At 34.6% G+C, this 23258-nt stretch overlaps 1 protein-coding gene across 2 annotated transcripts; it reads left to right on the forward strand.

Annotated features, from left to right (window-relative positions):
- On the forward strand, nucleotides 1-22419 carry LOC131970572 (protein Atg16l2). 2 transcript variants are annotated; one of them, XM_059331998.1, is made up of 18 exons: nucleotides 1-503; nucleotides 3214-3271; nucleotides 3373-3451; nucleotides 4566-4639; nucleotides 6156-6407; nucleotides 6490-6555; nucleotides 7888-7974; nucleotides 8527-8580; nucleotides 10128-10233; nucleotides 12509-12614; nucleotides 14007-14077; nucleotides 14815-14886; nucleotides 16399-16519; nucleotides 16601-16706; nucleotides 18447-18599; nucleotides 18686-18733; nucleotides 21554-21655; nucleotides 21980-22419. In XM_059331998.1, the coding sequence occupies exons 1-18, from the start codon at nucleotides 335-337 to the stop codon at nucleotides 22071-22073; spliced, it is 1818 nt and encodes a 605-aa protein (XP_059187981.1). In that variant the 5' UTR covers nucleotides 1-334; the 3' UTR covers nucleotides 22074-22419. The 2 variants fall into 2 exon arrangements, with proteins under 2 accessions (XP_059187981.1, XP_059187982.1); XM_059331999.1 differs by having other exon boundaries at nucleotides 10131-10233.
- Nucleotides 22420-23258: the final 839 nt, after the last annotated feature.

The following is a 23258-nucleotide window of genomic DNA, read 5'->3' on the forward strand; positions in this document are numbered from 1 at the left end:
GGGGGGCGTGTCCTGCAGGGTGCGTTTGTTTTTATTTTTCCTCTTCATGTTAAAAAACAGGAAGAAGCGGAGGGTGGGCGGTGATTGGCTGAGAGACCCGGCACCAGCCCTTAGCCCCGCCCCCTCTCAGAGTGACGAATCTTTGAGAGAGAGAAATAAAGTTAAAAACGGCAAGAAAAGAAACAAACAGCTGCGAAGAAAGCGACGGAAACAAGAGTAATGGCGGCGGCGGGAACATCCGGAGGCTCCTCGCGGAGCTGCGAGTAACTCCAGGCCGCTCTGGGAGCGTCTGTCGGCGGGGACACGGCATGCCACAGCCCGGGCTGCGGACATCATGGCTGCTGTGACCGTCACGACGGATCCAGCCGGAGCGTCTCCGCGAGGCGGCCGGGTCCAGGCTCCGGGACGCGGACTGGGGGAGGACTGGAAGAGACACATCGTGGGTCAGCTGAAGCACCGGGACCTGAGCCAGCACGCCCAGTTCCAGGACCTGATCCGCTTCTGTACGACGGACAAGTACCACTTTATTATCTGTTTTATAACAATAAGCAGTGGTGGAAAAAGTATTCAGGCCCTTTACTGAAGTAAAAGTACTAATACTACACTGTGAAATTACTCCACTACAAGTAAAAGTCTTGCATTCAAAACTTACTGAAGTAAAAGTACAAAAGTATCAGCATCAAAATGTACTTAAAGTATCAAAAGTAAAAGTACTCATAATGCAGAATGGACCCACTCAGACTGTTCTATATATTATTAGATTTTTTAGTATTGATGCATTTATGTAAGCAGTGTCCTAATTTTGTAAAGACTTACTGGGACTTCTGGAAAGTTTCACCAAAAAGCTGAGATTTCTAAAAAAAGTATGGTTCAGAGAAAACTTTCCTGTTTCATACCTGCATAAACAACAACTCCTATAAAGTCTGACTAACCAAATTATGTCAACCACGATTAGTTCAGAGAAACAATTCCTGTTTCATACCTGGCAAAGCTCGTAAAGGAGCACAACAACAAAAAAGAGTTTAAAAATCTGCGTATTTACCACCACTGCTTAGAATGAGCTCACGACTCCAACAAAAACCTGCTTTTTTTTTTTTTACAATGGAGTTTGGTTCAGAGAAATCATTTGTGTTTTACAGACATTATTATTAAACCACCCTTGTTTTCTTCACTTAATTGTTCGTTGTAATGCCTGGTACAACTAAAGGTTTGTTTTCAATGGTTTTCTTGATAATGATTTTGGTTGTTATCAAGAAAATCATGGAAAATGGCTCGATATCAGCTCTTAATTTAAACTCTTATGAGCTATTTTTGTTGTTATCATTATATATATTCAAACAACAGTATCTTTAGTTGCACCAGGCAATAAAATGAACAAGAAATTGAAGAGAAATGGTGGTCTAATAATTCCACGACTGTATATCTGGCATACATCAACACATTTCAGTTGTCAGCTCCAGTGGTGGAAAAAGTATTCAGATCCTTTATTTAAGTAAAAGCACTAATACCACGCTGTGAAATTACTCCACTACAAGTAAAAGTCCTGCATTCAAAACTTACTGAAGTAAAAGTACAAAAGTATCGGCATCAAAATCCTAATTGCAGTAAATTGAGATGTTTGTTACTTCAGTTTTTTAGAAGATTTTATCGTAGCCAGAAGAAGTCTAACTAATATAAAACCAGATGATGGTTTAGTTTATGTCCACTATGTTCCTCAGCTGTCTGATGAGATCATAAATATACAAATATAAATATTATAGATTATTGTAAAGTTTCACAACTGCAACAAGAAGAAACTGAGATATTTTGAACGGAGTCTAGTTTCAATTGAGCCACATTTTGTATCTGCAGCGAGATGAATCCAGCTTTTGTTGGAAGTTTATCATCATCAGAGAGGAGAACCTGAGCCATCCGTCCACTGTGAACAAGTTCCTTTATTTTGTCGGGGACAGGAAGTTGTCAAAAAAAAATAAACCACATGTTGTTCCACTTCCTCCGTACGGTGACTGATCTGTGTGCTGCTGCTTCATCATCATGATGCTGATGGATGAAACTGATAAAATCTATTAATATCCATTATGTTTTCACAGCATGAATGAAAGACAACTAACAGACCTGCGGTCTTCAAGCCATATTACATTTTCCACCAATTTATTCTGTCTATATTAACCAATAAGAACCCAGAACTATTTATCCTTGAACCAAAATTATGGGGGATATACCACAGAGCAAGTGAACATTTCTGATGTTGTTTTTTTAAAATACTACCCTTAAATGTCAAAGATCTGCCATGTGACATATATGTCACATGGCAGATCGTATTTATTTTTTAGGATGTTTCTTATTTTAATATAAATAAACTCAACACCTTTTCTGCTTACAGAAACACAAATTTGCCTTTTTCTCTGCATCTCCACAACATATATTTAAATTGTGACATTAACCCATAAGAACCTATGGTGACCCCGGTGTAACAAAGACTTTAAATCTTCTAGAATCTCCCATATTCAGCTTTATGCTTCACCTTAACTCATTAAATCCAAAAGCGACACATAATCAACACCCTGGTGTGACTGGAAACAGAAATCTAAAAAAGTAGTTTAAACCCATTTAACAATTCTAATCCGTTAGAGTGTCCTTTATTGCATTTAACCCTATAAGGGTTTGTTATTTGTTTTTATTTATTATTATTTTGTTACTTAAAACCAAATCTGAAAAATAGTTGGTTGTTACACTATTGCACTATTTATATATGTGCAATTTAAATATGTGTTGTGGAGATGCAGAGAAAAAGGCAAATTTGTGTTTCTGTAAGCAGAAAAGGTGTTGAGTTTATTTATATTAAAATAAGAAACATCATAAAAAATGAATACCATAAACACCCAACGTGACATATATGTCACATGGCAGATCTTTGACATTTAAGGGTAGTATTTTAAAAAAACAACATCAGAAATGTTCTCTTGGTCTGTGGTATATCCCCCATAATTTTCGTTCAAGGATAAATAGTTCTGGGTTCTTATTGGTTAATATAGACAGAATAAATTGATGGAAAATGTAATATGCCTTGAAGACCGCAGGTCTGTTAGTTGTCTTTCATTCATGCTGTGAAAACATAATGGATATTAAAGTATAAAATTATAGTTTATTTTGAAATTCTGAGGCTTCTTCAGGTGTTCTTTACCTGAAACAGGAGGTTTTGTGTATTTTCAGACACTCGGCTGCTGGAGAAGACCAGTCTGACCAAAGGAATCCTGAGCTGCTCCCTCAGGTAACTCACCTGCTGTTACCCTGGAGACGCCAGGGCTCATGTGTATATGTGATGATGATGATGCTGATGATGCTGAGGGTGTGTTTGTTTTGTGCACCCAGTCGTCCCTCCTTTGACAGCAGCTGCTCCATCTCCTCTCTGCTCCACCAGAAGAAGCAGCTGAAGAAAACGACAGGAGAGGTACGACACACACACACCTGCAGAGGATCACCTGCTGACATCATCATATGCGTGATGTCATCATTTCAAGCTGCCTGTTGAAGTTAGTGATGGATCAGATTCAGCCAGAATCCAGGATCCAACATGCTGAGAAAAACTGCCAGAATATTCTTTCAAAATTCTTTTTATTGGATTTTCCTTGGATGCATAATTATATCAGCTGTCAGAGCACACATCAGTTTATCCAATATATCCATAGACTAGAAAACTATAAAATAAAATAAAAAATAGAAAAATAAATAAATACATAAAAATAATAATAAAAATTGAATAAGAGGAAGATAAGACACAAACAGACAGAAAGGGACAACATAAGAGAGAAATAATAGATCAGCTGGAGGTTTATCACTCTAAATCAGGGGTGTCAAACTCTGGCCCGCGGGCCACATTTGGCCCACAGTGTAATTTTATTTGGCCCGTGAGGCAATACTGATAATATTATATATATATATAATAATTTACCGCTAATACTACAAATCCCACAATGCCCTGCTGTTGTTTTGGCGCGTCAATCAGGACAGGACCCAGAAACGCTCCTCTGTGACAGTCGTCATAGCAACCTCAAGCTAGAGCTGTCTCCCAGCTACCCCTTCCCAAAATTGGAGAAAAGAAAGGCAGAATTTATTAACCTGTTGAAAAAGTTTATTTTGATATTTAAATCAGAAGGATGCAAATAGAAAAGAGGCATACGATTTTTATTTATTTTTTCTTTAATAAATTAATGACATTGATGTGTTTTTTATTTGAAATTTGATTTTGCATGTCTGCACTATTTAGTTATATATTGTATGTTTATAAGCGTTGCTGGTTCCATATTTAATGTTAAAGCAAAACATGTTTGGTATATATTAAAAGGTTTATTTGTTCAATGTTGGCCCGCAATTTTATTCAAGTTTTACATTTTGGCCCATTGTGTGTTTGAGTTTGACACCCCTGGGTTAAACACTCAGACGTTAACAGGAAGCAGGGACTTTAAAGGACATATCTTCTTCTTCTTCTTCTTCTCCTGTATATAAACTCCTGTTAGTCAGATCACAGTCACTCGGTCCTCCTCACTCTTCTTCTGTTGTTCCAGCTGGCCTATCAGGTGGTGGATCTGCAGCAGCAGATTAAAATCAAAGAACGTGATCTGGAGGAGCAACATGCCAGGTGAGTAACACACCTGAACACACACACCTCAACCTGTCTGACAGCCTGTTCAATATTTTTGAAAGTTTTTGCCTTTTTTTCTTTTAAATGTTCCCACTTTTGTCTCCAAGTTTCAGTATATTTGTCTGTTCAGTACAGTGTCAAATATACCGACTTTTCTACTCGTAATTTTGTATTTTCATCAGATATTTTTTTCTGAAAATATATATATTCTGACGATTATTTGACCATGGTAATGCTCTTTTTTTAATTTGCGACAATGCAACCTTTTTATTTGATCTCTTTCTTTTTTCCCAAATAGTTAGAACTTTTTCCTCAAATATATATATACAGTATTGTTGAATCCAGTCCAACAGGAGATCTAAACTGACCCTTTACCCAAAGTAAATTGAAAGCTGTTCTTGAATAGTTTGGAGTAAATCTGGTTTTGGTCACATTTGAAAGGATAAACTCTGGAGTTTATTCCTAATAGTCAGAAAAACTGTAAGTGCTGCTGTTATTGAGGGATAGAAGTTGAAACACACTAAAAAAAATGTGTTTTTTGGAAAACACAATGGGGTTACCTACTCAAATTTGATGAAGATATCTCAAAAAATGACTATATTACTAAGGTTTTTATAGTTGTCATCATAATAATTATTGTGGTTATGATTATGTATTTATGGAGCATCCTTGGTAACCATGGTGACAGACCAAATGTCCATACATTTTGAACCCTACAACCTACAGTCATCATTCTGGGCTCTAATGAAAGGTGACAATTTGAGAAATCATGCCACATATACAAATTTAATTTTTATTCAATTTTTTTTTTTTGTGTGTGCAAATTTTCCACTTTGAAACTAAACTTTGTGCTTAAAATGCTCAAAAAGTTTGCCTTTCTTTTTAAATCCCACCCCTTAAAGCTGTAAATCGTTTTATTGGCTATATGAAGCGTCTGAAATATATATCAAAATATTACGTACTCCCAGTTCAGACTTGATGAAGACATCTCAAAAAAATAATATTTTACACAGGGTTTTATAATTATCATCATAATAATTATGATTATGTATACAGTACAGACCAAAAGTTTGGACACACCTTCTCATTCAATGCGTTTTTCTTTATTTTCATGACTATTTACATTGTAGATTCTCACTGAAGGCATCAAAACTATGAATGAACACATATGGAATTATGTACTTAACAAAAAAAGTGTGAAATAACTGAAAACATGTCTTGTATTTTAGATTCCTCAAAGTAACCACCCTTTGCTTACTAGAATACAAGACATGTTTTCAGTTATTTCACACTTTTTTGTTAAGTACATAATTCCACATGTGTTCATTAATAGTTTTGATGAATTTACAATGTCAATAGTCATGAAAATAAAGGAAACGCATTGAATGAGAAGGTGTGTCCAAACTTTTGGCCTGTACTGTATATATGGAGACTCCAATAGCATCCTTGGTAACCATGGTGACATACCAAATGTCCACTGATGATGATGATGATGATGTCACTGTGTGGCCAGGCTGGCGGAGGAGGAGCATCGACTGGCGGGCGCGTTAGATGCTCGCCAGGAGCTGCAGGAGCGGGTGGAGCAGGTCCAGGAGGAGAACGGAGCGCTGAAGACGGAGTACGACTCGCTGCTGGAGCGCCAGCGAGCGGCGGAGATGAGACTCCGGGAGGAGAAGGTCCGAGAGGAGCACCTCCTGGAGGACATGATCCACCTGAAGCAACAAGCCGCCGCCCGCATGAACAGCCGCAACGAACGCAAGTCCAGGTACCTGAACGCACCTCACACACCTGATCGTTCGCCACACCTGATCGCACCTAAACGCATCACGTCTGTCTGTTTCCATCAGAGCTCGAGAAGCGAAACTGCAGAAGGAGCTGCAGACGGCGGCGAGGGCGAAGGTCACCGTGGACACGTAAGATCCACCTGGAACCTTTAATAATAATAATAATAATAATAATAATAATAATAACTTTATTTACATAGCACCTTTCAAAAGCAAGTTACAAGGTGCTGTACAACAGAAATAAAACATATCAAATACAATTAACTGACAAGAACAAAAGAAAACAAGAAGAAGAAATTACATTTAAAAAAAACTTTTAAAAAAAATGTAAAATTCAAAATCAACAATCACAACAAGGTAATCATACAACAGTAATAAAAGGAAATTAAGAGAAGGCCAATCGATAAAAGTGAGGGTTTTTTTTGCTGTTTACGGAAAACTGGAATAAAAAAATAAAATTAAAGTAAAATATGAAATATAATTGAAGCAAAATATTCTACAAAGTTTTGCTAAATTGTTGAAAATCACATCCGTCTCAAAACCTCAAAAAATATTAGTAAGATAATTTCTTAAAAATATTAGTCAAATATCCAAAATAATATCAGTAAAATATCTTTAAAAAAATTGTCTTTTCCAGTAATAATAATAATAATAATAATAATAATAATAATATTAATAATAATTGCAAAGCTGATAAAAATTGTTTTCCTGGTGATAGAGATGTGATTAATTATCCTAAAATATAAGTTAATGTTAAATTAATTAATTAAGAAATAAAGCATCTTTTTTTTACAGAAAAACTGAAATGTTTGAGAAAATAAGTCAAACATATTTTGAGAAAATATCCTAAAAATGAGTTAGCAAGCTTAGTAATTTAAGATCAAAGCTGGAAAATTTTGAGAAAAAAAGAAAAAGAAGGCTGGTATAAATAAAGGCTGGGATAAATAAAGTTATTTTGATTGATTTAAATGATTGATTAATACATTTTTTCCCTCAAAATATTCCAACTTAATTTTTTTCTATATTAAGGATATCAGGATATTTTGAAACAAAAATTGTAATTCTTTGAGAAAAAGTTAGAACAGTTTGAGGAAGAAAAAGTCAGAATATTTTCAGAAATTAAGTTGGAATATTTTTTTTTAGCAAAAAGGTTTAATATATTTGGGTAAAAAGAGAGTTAAAAAGGAGTTACAGCAGCAAAGTGGATAGCAAAATAAACTAAATAAAATATAATAAAGTATTAACAATTTACGATTATATACAAGTAGAAATATAAAAAGTATTACAAATGAAAAAAACAACAACTTTAGGAACATTATATACAATGTAGACAGAGTCAGCATAACGATAAAACAGTTTGAGAAAAAAAGTCAGAATATTTGGAAAAATTCAGCGTGTGTCTGTGATGATGATGATGAAGATAAAGATGATGAGGATACAGATGATGGTTGTGTGTTCCAGTTGTTCCAGTGCACCGACCTCCAGATCGACGTCTCCAAAGACGGAGAACCAGCCGGAGTCAGAGAAGAGACACACCAGACTGTTCAGGTTCATCAAAATGATTCTGATTATTCTCTCACTTTTATTTTCTTAACTTTATTAACTTAACTTAGAAGCAACTTTGTTAATGGTATTATTGTTATTTTTATTTATTTATTTATTTATAACATATATTTATTATTTTTGTTTGAATACATCCAACATCCAACACTTAAAACATCAAGAACATATGGCAGTAATGAAAGTAATATTTGAAATATTAATAATATTGACCAAAATACATGAATAATTAAATACATTTAGATTGCAAATAAACAATACAAATAAATAAAAACAATTTGAAAAAAATATTCTTAAAAATATTATAATATAATATAATATAAAATATTCGTAGGTTACAGTGTACATTCCCAACAACAAATATATGTCAGTTTCTCAAGAGCCAAACTCAGTGTTAACTTATTTAACCAGCGGTTTAAAGAGGGCCAATCAACATTCTTCCAACATAATGATACAGCGTTTGGCCTGTAGTAAACAAAGGTTAACCATTATTGTTATTTTTATTATTTGTTATTATGATTTATTTACTGTGTGTCTCAGATCAGCGTCGGCGACGTCCCCGAGGATCCTGTCCTCCATCAGAGAGCTGTTTGAGTGAGTCCTCCATCCTTCTGTGTCTTCTAAACCCTCTGAACCTCACCCATTCAAAAGTATCTTCTTTTTTTGAAGGATCTCCAAAAATACACTGTTTATCTTCGGAGGAAAATGTAAAAACAGATCTTCCGAATTTTAACTTTCCCACGGTCCTCGAACGGATCAGAGGATCATTTCTGTTAAAATTTCTTTATTCTACATTAAAACATGGCCAAAAATAAACTGATCCTGTTAAAAACATTAAATTCTGCTGGTCAGCAACGCTGTGAAGCCATGACATGACATGACATGACATGACATGACATGACATATATTCACTGAAAATCAAACTGAAATATCACATTGTAATGAGTATTCTGACACTTTTTTTAGAGGTGTAAATAAATGATATAAAATGTATATGAATTATATATATATTGCACATAAATCCCAAATAAATGATATAAAATGTATATGAATTATATATATATATATTGCACATAAATTACAAATAAATTATATAAACAGATCTTCCGAATTTTAACTTTCCCACGGTCCTCGAACGGATCAGAGGATCATTTCTGTTAAAATTTCTTTATTCTACATTTAAAACGTGGCCAAAAATAAACTGATCCTGTTAAAAACATTAAATTCTGCTCGTCAGCGACACTGTGAAGCCATGACATGACATGACATGACATGACATATATTCACTAAAAAATCAAACTGAAATATCACATTGTCATGAGTATTCTGACACTTTTTCTAGAGGTGTGAATCAGCGTGTCGGCCCCATGATACGATTTTATCCTGATACATTTTTATGAATGAAACGTAAAAAAAAAACTTTGCAGTGTTATTTCGACAACTTCCCGACATGATATCCTGACAAAATCTGCTACTTCTTTTTGTAGATTTGCCACTTTTAATATCATAAACCTGCTACTTTTTTCTCCTAGATTTGCTACTTTTAATCTCATAAATCTGCTACTTTTTTCTTTTAGATTTGCTGCTTTTAATTTCATAACAATTTGTCTGTGCTTGGCCCCAGTGAGTAAAATGTAAAAAAGAGCACAGATGCCTGAAACGGCTTGTTAGGGTTCAGAGGGTTAATTAATTAATTACTTCTCTTTTATTATTTTATTTATTTATTTTGTTCCTTTCATGAAAGTGGACAACAAAATGTGTACAGAGACAAAAACAAAACAAGAAAATCATAGAAGAAGGTTTGATTTTAAGCACCAAGTTGCTCGTACTACTTTAAAACAAATGTGTGTTTCTGTTGTTGGTGTAAAAATATGGAATTCCCAACTACAGGATTTAAAAGGTTGTACAGAAACTGATTAAACTGATTGTTTATGATCAGTTGTTTTTTGGTCTTTTGTTTTTGAGATGATAACATGTACTTGGATGGGTTTTTGTTAGTTTTTTGTCTTGTTTTAAGTGTTTTGTTATAATCAAAGTTTTGTTGGTTTAGGCTACTGAAAATCCATTGTATGTGATGTCAGACCATCTTTTTATTTTATTTTATTGTTTTACTGTTAACAAGTCATGCTGTGTGATGTCAGCAGGAAGAGGCGTGGCCACTCGGTGTGCAGTCTGGAGGAGGATCTGGTCTGTCCGGTGGGGATCTGGGGGTCAGCTAGAGTCCCTGTTAGAGCACTGCAAGTCCTGGTAAACACACAGTACAGTGCACATAAAGCACAAATAAATGATATAAAATGTATATGAATTATATATACACTACTGGTCAAAAGTTTTAGAACACACCAACTTTTCCAGAATTTAATTGAAAATGATGCAGTTTAATGTCTCAGTGTACTCTGAAATTAATGCACATTTACAACATTTAACATTCTTTATTGAGCATGATAGTGTTTTGAAAGTAAAAAAAAGATTCAAAATCACATTTTATGTTGGACTAAAGGACTAAAAAAAGACACAAAATGACCAAAAAAAAGACACAAAATTACCAAAAAAAAGACACAAAATTACAAAAAAAAGACACAAAATTACCAAAAAAAGACTTGAATTTCAATAAAAAACTGGAAAAATTAGGGTGTTCTAAAACTTTTGACCGGTAGTGTATATATATTGCACATAAATTACAAATAAATGATATAAAATGTATATGAATTATATATATATATTGCACATAAATTACAAATAAATGATATAAAATGTATATGAATTATATATATTTATTGCACATAAATCACAAATAAATGATATAAAATGTATATGAATGATATAAATATATTGCACATAAATTACAAATAAATGATATAAAATGTATATGAATTATATATATATATATTGCACATAAATCACAAATAAATGATATAAAATGTATATGAATTATATATATTTATTGTACATAAATCACAAATAAATGATATAAAATGTATATGAATGATATAAATATATTGCACATAAATTACAAATAAATGATATAAAATGTATATGAATTATATATATATATTGCACATAAATCACAAATAAATGATATAAAATGTATATGAATTATATATATATATTGCACATAAATTACAAATAAATGATATAAAATGTATATGAATTATATATATATATTGCACATAAATCACAAATAAATGATATAAAATGTATATGAATTATATATATATATTGCACATAAATTACAAATAAATGATATAAAATGTATATGAATTATATATATATATTGCACATAAATTACAATTAAACTATATAAGTTAAATACAAATAATATCAATAATAATAATATAAAAATGTCATATACATTTGATAAAAATGACATATGTATGGCACATAAATTATACAAAAATAAACAGAAATACATTGAAATTGCACATTATGCATAAAATGTACATATCAATTCTATATAAATGGCACATAATTTATATGTAAAATATATGTTGCACATAAATTACAGACAGTAGATTGCATTCAGACCATTCAATTAAATTGTATTATATGTATAATATTATAATAACTATAATATATAATATATATTATAATAACTTCTCCTGTTCCCTTCTAGCTCCATATGTTGTTTATTACATTTGGACAAAAATTTAAGTGAACAATAAAAAACAAAACAAAAAAATATATATAAATATTCCACATGGTGTTTGAAATTAGATAAAGTCAAAATTATTTAATGTAAAATAAATAGTGTGTGTGTGTTTGAGTAAGAGGTGTATTTACAGAGCAGCACATTTAGTCAAAATCATTTATTGAGTAAATATGCTTTATTGTCTTGGTTATTGATTTTCAGATTGAAATAAATAATTTTACCGATGGTTGCTCCATTAAAATAAAGCACATTGTGTTTAATAATTTATATATCACTGCTCACTATAAAGTCCTCATTTTGATTTCCATTTCATGTTGAGCTGTTCTGTCTTCACGTGTCTCTGTCTCCCCCCTGTGGCCACAACACGAACTGCAACAACAGACATTATTCAATAAGTGATCATAACAAATAAAAAAGATATATATATATATTTTTTTATTTTATTTTATTTTATTTTTTCTGTCTGTTTTTGGTGTCTGTCTCAGCTGTTTGTAAGTGTTTGTATTATTTGTTGAAAAATTAAAAATTAAATAAATACTTTAATAATAAAAAATATAAAAAAGTGATCATAACCGTTCTGCTTCACATAATACTCACGTTAAAGGTAAATAAAGTTAATTTTGATTAAAGACAGAGATCACACACACACACACACACACACACACACACACACACACACACTCTCTTAAGTTTTAAAGAAGCAGCAGCAGGTTCATTTTGTGTCTTCTCATCATTTCGTCTTTGTTTTTTCAACCCCAAAACATCCTGCTTTAAAGTTTAAAGTAGTGAAAAACAAGTACTTGAGTACCTGAGATATGTACTTCAGAACAGTACTGAAGGTTAAAGTTTGTACTGAATGTTTCTGTCTGTCAGGAGGCCCACGAGCAAGGCATCAACGCTGTGAGGTTCAGCGCCAGCTCAGACCTGTTGGCCACCGGAGGAACCGACAGAGTCATCAAACTGTGGGAGGTCAGAGCAGGTACCTGCTGTCTTTATGATTATCATTATTATCATTATTACTAGAGGTGTGAATCAGCGTATCACCCCCACGATACGATTTTATCCAGATACTTGAGTCACGATACGATATTGTTGCGATTGTAAACATTTAGCTATATGGTGAGTGTTGTAATACAAAATATTGCGATTTAACTGTTTCACTCCATTGTGTGTACACAAAATTAAATTCAATCAAGAATTGTTTTGTCAAATAAGAGAAAATTCTCATTCTATTCATCTCACTTCAGTCTTTTTATTTCTCCACAATGAGAGTCAAACCCACAGACTGACCAACAAAGTATTCAGTCAAACTGAACTGAACTGATATCAAACATGTATGGACGACAACAACTGCAGCATTTTATCAAACTTTCAAAAACAACAAGCTTTACTGCTCTCAATTTTTTGGAATTAAACATAAGAAAAGCCTAACATTGCAGCATTATTTCCACAATTTCCCAACACGATATCCTGATGCACATGATGCCTGTAGATTCCTGAGATCAGGGGTGTCAAACTCAAATACACAGTGGGCCAAAATGTAAAACTTGGACAAAGTTGCGGGCCAACATTGATATTTATTGAAAAAATAGACCTAAACAAGTTCAAACGAAACGGAACAAGCAAAGCTTGATATAACTTAATATTGCAAACATGCAAAATCAAATATCAAATAAAACACATCAATGGCATTCATTTCTTAAATAAAATTCAAATAAAAATCGTATGTCCCTTTATTTTATATGCGGCCTTCTTTAAATTAAAATTTAACAGTAATCTTTTTCCACAGGCTAAAAATAAATCTAAGAGTAAAATAACAATAATAAACCAAATGACTAATAATAATATCCTTCAATGAATGTGCAACCATTCAAGCCTTGGACTAGCAAGAAAAAGTGTATAAAGACAACTTTAATTGTTGCTCAGTTTGCTCCACACTGATCTACTGTGTTCAAGCCAAAACACCAGCAGAGCATTCTGGGATTTGTAGTATTATTTGCGCTGTATAATACCGGCGGGCCAGCTCTGGTTGTCATTTGGTATTTCCTTGCGGGCCAAATATAATTATACTGCGGGCCAAATTTGGCCCACGGGCCAGAGTTTGACACCTCTGCCTTAGATCTTCTAGTTTCATATGATACCAGGATCTCCAGTATATTCCTAAAGGTGAAAAAAACAAAAACGGCTAAAATACTGATGGCCCACTGGCGCTAAATATCGATACTTGGCGGCCATGAATAGATATAACATTACCATGCAAAATATTGCGATACTATGCTGTGTCGATTTTTGCCCCTCACCTCTAATTATAATTATCATTATTATTATTATTATGTTTTCAATGTTTGTGACCTCACTTATGATGTCACAGGTTCGCTGACTCACAGAGCGACTCTGGACGGCAGCACGGAGGGCATCACCTGCATCGAGTTCGACCCGGCGGTGAGTTCCTGCTGCATCACCTGCCAAGTTAACCCTTTGATGCACAACATGGGTCTAAAGTGACCCGACTGAGTTTTTATGTTCTATATCTTTGCAATAAATTATTTTCATCATTCAGTATTCCATGTTTTCCTCAATTAGTTTGTTTTTAATCATCATACTGACTAATTTTATGATTTCCTTTATTATTTTTTTTAATAAAATCCCTTCTTGTGTCACTACTCTTCTAATGCACAAAATGGGTCAAAAATGACCCATATCCATTTTTTAGCTAAGTAGCTTGCTAAGCTAACTACTTAGCTAACTTCTTGGCAAAGTAGTTAGCTAAGTACCTATCTAAACTAACTACTTAGCTAACTTCTTGGCTAGGTAGTTAGCTAAGTACCGATGTAAACTTCTTGGCTAAGTAGCTTGCTAAGCTAACTACTTAGCTAACTTCTTGGCCAAGTAGTTAGTTTAGCAAGCTACTTAGCCAAGTAGTTAGCTATGTAATGATACAAAAACTTTTTCTTCATAAAGTACGAGAGGCAAAATGGAAATAATGATCTGTTGTTATCAAAAACAAGATATTTAAAGCATATTTGGAATATTCAATGATAAAATAAGTTGATATCAGCAGCATTAAATAACATGGAGAATGAATGCGGGTCATTTTAGACCCATGTTGTGCATCAAAGGGTTAAAGGAGCAGTGTGCGTTTTTTTTTAACAGTCTGACATCTGTGGACTTGTTAACAGGGTTTCAGGATCCTCGCCGCCTCGTACGATAAGTCGGCCTTGTTGTGGCGGCTGGATGACTCCGTTCCCAAGGTAACCGCAACAGAGTGCAGCTAAACTTTAATACTGTTAACATCATCAGTGACGAGCCTGTTTTCAGAAGCAGTAGGAACACTTTTGACTATTTTGAGAAAACATACACATAATTTCAGAAAAAAATTTTATATTTTGAGGAGAAAAAAAGCATTGTTGCATTGTTTTCAGATTTTTTTTATTTTTTTTATGTTGAAATAAGAAGTTATGACATTTTGAGATATCTGAATATTTTGAGTTACAGTTTGAACATTTTTTTATATTTTGAGAAGTTTTCAGACAAAGAATTCAATTTCAGAAAAATGTTATAATATTAAAAAACAGTTTAAAATGTTTTGATGAAAAAAGACTCAAAAAATACATATATAGATATATATTTTATATAAGTTGGAATGTGGTTTGAAGAAATTGTTGGAATATTTGGAGAGAAATGGAAAATGATAGTTACATTATTGAATATTCTGAGAAAATTTTGGAAATATTTAAAGAGAAAAAACTGTCTTATTTTGGGTTGTAAGTGCATTAGTTTCAGAAAAATATCAGAACATCCCAACTTTTTTTCAAAAGAATTGTTAAAATATTTAGAAAAACAGTCAAAAAATGTTGAATAGTGGTTGGAATAATTATTGAATATTCAGAGAAAAAAATAGGTAAAATTTAAAGTAAAGTTTAATTGTTTTCATAAAAAATAATTTTCCAAAAAAGTGTTAATATTTAAAATTTGTAATATTTTGAGGGGAAAAAAAATGATTTTTTTTGTTAAAAAAAGTTATTTTCAGAAAATTGTAGTAATAGAAATCAAAATATCTCAAGAAAGACTTGCTAGTTAGTCTAATGATGTAACCCCTCTCTCTTTCACTCTCAGTGTCTCACCTTCCTTTTTTTTAACCTGTCACACCAGTCTATAATCACCTGTCTGCTTCACCTGTCTCACCTGTCTGTTTCACCTGTCCGTCTCACCTGTCTGTTTCACCTGTCTCACCTGTCTGTTTCACCTGTCTCACCTGTCTGTTTCATCTGTCTCACCTGTCTGTCTCACCTGTCTGTTTCACCTGTCTCACCTGTCTGTCTCACCTGTGTGTTTCACCTGTCTCACCTGTCTGTCTCACCTGTCCGTCTCACCTGTCTGTTTCACCTTTCTGTTTCACCTGTCTCACCTGTCTGTCTCACCTGTCTGTTTCACCTGTCTCACCTGTCTGTTTCACCTGTCTGTTTCACCTGTCTCACCTGTCTGTCTCACCTGTCTCACCTGTCTGTCTCACCTGTCTGTTTCACCTGTCTCACCTGTCTGTCTCACCTGTCTGTTTCATCTGTCTCACCTGTCTGTTTCACCTGTCTCACCTGTCTGTCTCACCTGTCTGTTTCACCTGTCTCACCTGTCTGTTTCACCTGTCTCACCTGTCTGTTTCACCTTTCTGTTTCACCTGTCTCACCTGTCTGTTTCACCTGTCTCACCTGTCTGTTTCACCTGTCTCACCTGTCTGTCTCACCTGTGTGTTTCATGTGTCTCAGCTGACTCTCACCGGTCACAGCAGGAAGGTAACGGCGGCGAGGTTCAGCAGTTGTCTTCACCAGGTGGTGACGGGCAGCGCAGACAGAACCATCAGACTGTGGGACCTGCACAGAGCCGCCTGTGAGTCCGATCAATAACTGATCACTGATCAGCGCCTGATCAATGCCTGTTGGCTAATTAAGTTGTAACTTGTGTTTGCAGGTGTGCAGGAAGTTGAAGTGGTGTCTTACTGCAGTGACCTTGTCTGTTCTGAGAACTGTATCATCAGCGGACATTACGACTCCAAGATCAGAGTCTGGGACACCAGGTAACACTTCATTCACCACATCACTTCACTCATTCACCACTTCACTTCACATCACTTCACTCATTCATTACTTCTCATCACTTCACTCATTAATCACTTCACTTCACATCACTTCACGCATTCACCACTTCACATCACTTCGCTAATTCATCACTTCACTCATTCACCACTTCACATCACTTCACAAATGTATTACTTCACATCACTTCACTCATTCATTCCTTCACATCACATCACTTCACTCATTAACCACTTCACATCACTTTGACAATTCATCACTTCACTCATTCACCACTTCACATCAATTCACTCATTCATCACTTCAAATCAATTCACTCATTCGCCACTTCACATTACTTTACATATTCAGCACTTCACATCACTTAACAAATGTATTACTTCACATCACTACACTCATTCATCATTTCACGTCACTTCACTCATTCATCATTTCACATCACTTCACTCATTCATCATTTCACGTCACTTCACTCATTCATCACTTCACTCATTCATTCCTTCACATCACTTCACTCATTAACCGCTTTACATCACTTTGCTAATTCATCACTTCACTCATTCACCACTTCACATCAATTCACTCATTCGCCACTTCACATCACTTCACATCACTTCACTCATTCACCACTTCACATCACTTCACTTCTTCATCATTTTACATAACTTCACTGCTGCAACACTTTATATCTTGACCACTTCACCACTTCACTTCTTTTACACGTCATTCGGTCTCCACTTCGTTATACTTAATGGCTTCAGACATCACTCCTTCACTTCTTCACTTGTTCACCACTTCAGTGTCCTACTGCTTTACCACTTCCATGTTTCACTCCTTTAACACTTTACTCCATGATGCCTTCATCACTTTATTTCGTCGACCATTTACTCTTTCACCACATCACTGCGTGACACCTTAACCACTTAATTTCTTCTCACCACTTCACTTCCTCACTAGATTATCAGGTTAGTCTGTGATGACTGACGGCTGTGATTAAAACCCCATGGCACCTCTCGGTCGTCCTCCTGGCCGTTGCCACGACAACTCCCCATCTCCCTCTGTTACCTAGCAACAGCTCAGCCCTCTGAACCAGCTAATGATTGACAGCTCTGCCCTCCAATCACACATTAGCATCAACCCTCCCTGACATTAGATCATTCACTGTGTGTGTGTGTGTGTATATATATATATATATATGTATTATATCTTATTAATGTGTAATTTAATTATAAAAGATACATATAAAATCATACAAGTTAGAAAATTGTAATAATTATAATAATGAAAACTTTTACATGACATCATTCATTTGCTAATCATTTAGCTGTGATTGGTTAATCATTATTTGTACTTTTTAAATTTAATTTATCTATTTTATGTATTATTATATATTATTCTTTCTTCGTACATGACTTCTTTCTGGCTTTACACGTCAGGAAAGTAAACAACAACGAAACTGAAACATCCAATTATTAAAATTACAGAGTTTCTGTCCTGTTAAACTAACACTGAATACCGAAGAATACATTTATAAAAACTTATATTTCTGCATTGCAATAAAAACAAGCAATAAAGAGAAATTAAAAAGAGTACTTTTCATCTTGTTTTAAAGTTATTTAACGTAAAGTTTGTGAACTTTATCTTTGACATGAAGTGTCAAACGTCGAGCAGCAGAACGTCACTGTGATGAATATTAACCAAGCTGGCGTGTTGTTACTCAGGACCGTCAGCTGCATTCAGGAGCTTCCAGCTCAGGGGAAAGTCACCTCGTTGGACATCAGCTCCGACCATCGACAGCTGCTCAGCTGTTGCCGCGACGACTGCCTCCAGCTGCTGGACCTGAGGAGGCGGAGCAACGAACGCATGTGCTTTAGGTAGAAACAAACGTCATGCCTTAATCAAGTCAGCTTGTGTGTTTTTACTTATGTTGTTTGATTCACTGACTGTCTGTGTTTGTCAGAGCGGAGGGCTTTAAATGTGGCAGTGACAGCACCAAAGCTGTGATCAGGTGAGTTCACTCATCAGTTAACCCATTAAGGCCTAAAATGCCTGTAAAACCTCTGGGCGATTTTGAAAGAACCCCCTAAAACCTGAAGTTTTTCTGGAAATTCAACAGAAGATTCTTCAGCCTCTGTAGCAGATAGAAATGAAATTCAAAAAGTATTTGAGAGCTTATACCCGTTTCATGAGAAGTTGAGTTTATTTGTCCAAACCTTCAATAAAGTTTTTTAAAAAATCAACAAACTCAGCAAATGTTACATTTGACTGAATAAAAAATCCTATGCATAATACTAATACATGCCCATTAACAAGATGCAAACATGATATGACCACTGGAAGAAATAGACATAGTTCTCATTACCCTACTGTAATAAAAAAAAAAAAATAATAATAATAATAATAAATAATAATAATACATTTTATATATTGCACTTTTCAGGGTACTCAACGACGCATAAAGTAATATAAGACATAAACAATCATGAATTCTTATATCATCATCACAATCAATTATTATTATTATTATTATTATTATTATTATTATTATTATTAATATTAATATATTATTCATATTATTATTATTATTATTATCTCCAGATGGCCACAAATAGGTAGAATAACGCAACAGCGCTCCCGGTTTCAATGGTAGAAATGCGGCAATGCTTTCCCGGCGTCAATGGGTTAACCCGCACAGACACAGTGTCATCAGGGATGTGAATTAGTATTAGACACACCGCCTATTTATCAGGAATTTATCCAAAAATCTTGCTCTAAATTTCATGGTGAGTGTAGGAAGGTTTGATTTAAATCTCTGAGATTTAATAGAAAGATCAGAGGCCCCATGACGCTGCCCTGAGGAACTCAAGAAGTAACTAAAGAAAGACAAAGAATATTTTGTTTGTTTCTTTGCACTAATTTATCATTATGTAGTTCATTTCGGTCGTTTTTTACAAACTTATATGTACTGATATTCTCCCAAACGTTTCCAATAATCCATCATTTTACTAAAGAAACGCTGTCTTTAGGTTGCCGGTCAATGATGTGATGTCACCTTTAAACTCTAACATTTGGGGTTAATGCTGCAAAACCATGCGGCGCAGCTAACTTACAGCTAGATGGCTTATATTGACTGGCTAACCACCACAAACAAACTCCCGTCAACACTTCACATTAGTAATTTTGTTGGTAAATAATGAAGACAACAACTTCCATGATCCCATGCTACCTCACAATGTCATCAAAGACTACATCTTTTGTTTTTTTTTGTTGATTGAGAGATGCCTAGAGGCAGAAAATTACATATTTTAATTTTAAACCCTCATGTATGGTTTCTTTTTTGTTTAAAGAATGGACTCTGCTACGAGTCTGACTTCTCATTTTGTCAGTTAAAGTCTTTTGTTGCAAAACTCGTCACATTTTATATTTACATCTGAGAAATAAATTAGAAATAACCTTGAAAAAGAAATATGGAGTTTAAATCGAGCTTAAGTCCTTCCAACCTTAGTCTCCACAGATTGTTTGTGTTTGATTAAAAGTGAGTTTTTTAGTTCAAGCATCCAGGAGGGAAACAGCCGACAGAAAAAAATATGAAATGAGTGACCTGGTTCCTCGTTTTCATATAAATGTTTGCTGGGTGAAACAATGGAGCAGTCGCAGAGAAGAATGGTGATATTTATCACGGCTGATGTCATTCAACGCATCATTTATTCATTAGCAGGGTAACTATATTTATTTTAACTTAATTTGATACCGATCAACGTGTTTCTGATCCAAACATTCCACCAGAAAAACTGAGAGATTAAAAAAAAAACCTGTGTGAGAGAGAGATAAAGGATGAGATGCTGCGTGTTTCATTTTCTGCAGTTTCCATGACAACAGCAGGACCAGGATGATGTGTGTGTGTGTTGAGCTCTCTGACAGAAACACTAAATATATAAATGTGTTTCTACTCGCAGTCAGACAGTCAGGGTTCCCTGCTGGGTTCTCCACAAGGCTCCACACAGAACCAGCCAGTTAGATCAACAGGAGGAGACATTAATGTGTTGTTGTTACAGTTATTGTTCACTTGATTTTATGGCTTCAACAATTTCTCGATTTCTCTGCACAGTCTCCAACTAAATGAGGAAACAGATGATGTTGTGCTGTATGAACAGACTCTTTTACGTTTTTAATAAAGAATATGAGATTATAAAGCACCAACCCCTTGGTAACACTTGTACATAAACAGCAATAAAAATATATGTTATTATTGTTTTCCAATTTCATTTTGGTTAAATCTTTTAACAAACATCAGTCCTGATCATAACCATTAAATATTAATTCAGTTACCGAATTTGAACCCTTTAAATGCCACGTTTGTTTCGCATTGCTAATGTTGTTATCAAAAATTCAATTATTTTCTGTCTGCTAAATGCTGTGAATGTGTGGATGTGAATGATGATTATTAACTTGCATTCTGATACGTTTTCATCAAACAGTGCAGAGCTCCATAATCCAGCAGCAATTCCTCTCATGTATTTGCCCCAAACATGAGAAAATGTATGGAGACTGGAAGCTGCCAAAATAATAAAGACAGACATAAATAAATGCATAAGGACACATATGAAGTATGAAAATAGACAAATTGCAAAAAATAAAGAAGTGCCTTTTAAGCTAAAAGTAAATTTATAGTCATGAATAGAAGAAGAAAAAAAATAAATCAGAAGATTTATTCAAAAAGTAAATGAAAAGGGAAATTAATACAAAGGTAAATCAAGAAGTAAATTAGGGCAGCAATATCAATTTATGTCATCTTTTAAATTTTTTCAATAATGTTCTCTCTCTTCAGTCCAGACAGTTGTTTCCTGGCAGCCGGTTCAGCTGATGGCGCCGTTTACATCTGGAACGTGTCCACTGGCAACCTGGAGACCCGCCTACCGGACAAGCACAGGTAACAGAGGCAGGATCTTCATCAGCTGATCAATACATGAAACAATCATTCACAAACAAATGCGTTCGACTCAGTTTCCCTTTAAATCTCTATTTGGTTCAATAGAAAGGTCTGAGGGCCCAGTACAGTTCCATGAGGAACTCCACATTATTGAAGACCCTAAAACAAAATGACTAAATGTTTGCTAATTTAATAATGTTTTCTCTATGCGGTTAAATGAAAAGATCAAAGGCCCCAGGACGCTTCCCTGAGGGACTCCACATGGTCTACATACATTTAAAGTTGTACTGTTCCTTTGATAACTCCCCCTTTCTTTTCCTTCAGTCTGTCCATCAGTGCAGTGTCCTGGTCTCTGTCCGGTGAATATGTCGTCAGTGTCGACAAGAGTAGACGGGCTGTCCTCTGGAGTGACATCTGAGACCGCCGTACCACAAAGAGGTCTTGTTGTCATAGCAACACCCCACTCAAAATTTTCTAAAACGAAACTGATCTTAAGCTCTCAAAGGGAACATTTGTGTTTTTTATTTGTTTTGAAGACAAAGGGGAAACTTTCTTTCTGCTTGGTGCCTTTTTTTTTTTTTTTTGCATTTTATATCATAACTGGAAAACAATAATTCAGGCAATAACAAAGGGACCATTATTACCTTAACAAGAAACATTTTTAACTGTAAAAACTGAACGAAGGGAAAAAATGAAAACCTGAACATGAAAACATTCCTGTAGCGTCCGAAATGTTACCACAGAGGACGTAGGGTGTAGAAATACATCAGGATCATCATACAACACATGACAAAAAGCATTTAAATAAGACTATACAGCACACAATAATAACATTTTTATACACTTCTTTTATACACTTTCTCTGTGCATTTTGGAAGAGCCTGAAATATGTGCCAAAATATGTATAAGTCAAAAATAAGAACAAATATTTCCAAATAACACCAGTCTGGAGGTATTTCCTCTGTAGTCTACTTCAGTCTGATTCTGGTCCTGAGGCCTGACGGCTCTGCAGCTCTGAGTGCTGGATGAACATTTAAAAGGCGTCTGCAGTCATCCTCTGTTTGGCCTCTTGGCTTTGAAGAGTGAAGTCAGCAGCTTCAAAGAGAAAGTTGATGTCCAGCGGCTCTGGTGGAGTCTGAACAAGTCGACATGAAACACACTGATTCACATCAGTTTGTATCAGCTGCTGCATTTGATCGGTGTCGTCCTTCATGTTAAACTACCTGATTCAGTGAAACTGTTTATAAGGGAACTCCTGGTTCTGATGCCCGGGAAGCAGCTTCCTTATCTGAACTAATTATTGACACACATTTACAGCTCATCTACAGGTCAGCAAACTTTTTACACGTAAGAGTCAAGCTTATTGAAAGATAACAGTTGATTAAATCTCTTAATATCTCATTTCAAAGAAGTTTTGAGGAGCTTGTTGGTCTGTGACAGGGCTGAAAAAAAAATCTAATGTCATTTTTTTTAACAATATACTTTGTAGTAGAGTCATTTTGTATTTTAAAAATAAAACATGTTTTCTGTGTTTCATAAAACATTGGAAAAAAATATCCTAGAATACTAGAAGAGAGCATCTGAAGAGCAGCCTTGAGTCGCC

This window comes from Centropristis striata, chromosome 4, assembly GCF_030273125.1.
Source record: "Centropristis striata isolate RG_2023a ecotype Rhode Island chromosome 4, C.striata_1.0, whole genome shotgun sequence".
Classification (NCBI taxonomy): domain Eukaryota; kingdom Metazoa; phylum Chordata; class Actinopteri; order Perciformes; family Serranidae; genus Centropristis; species Centropristis striata.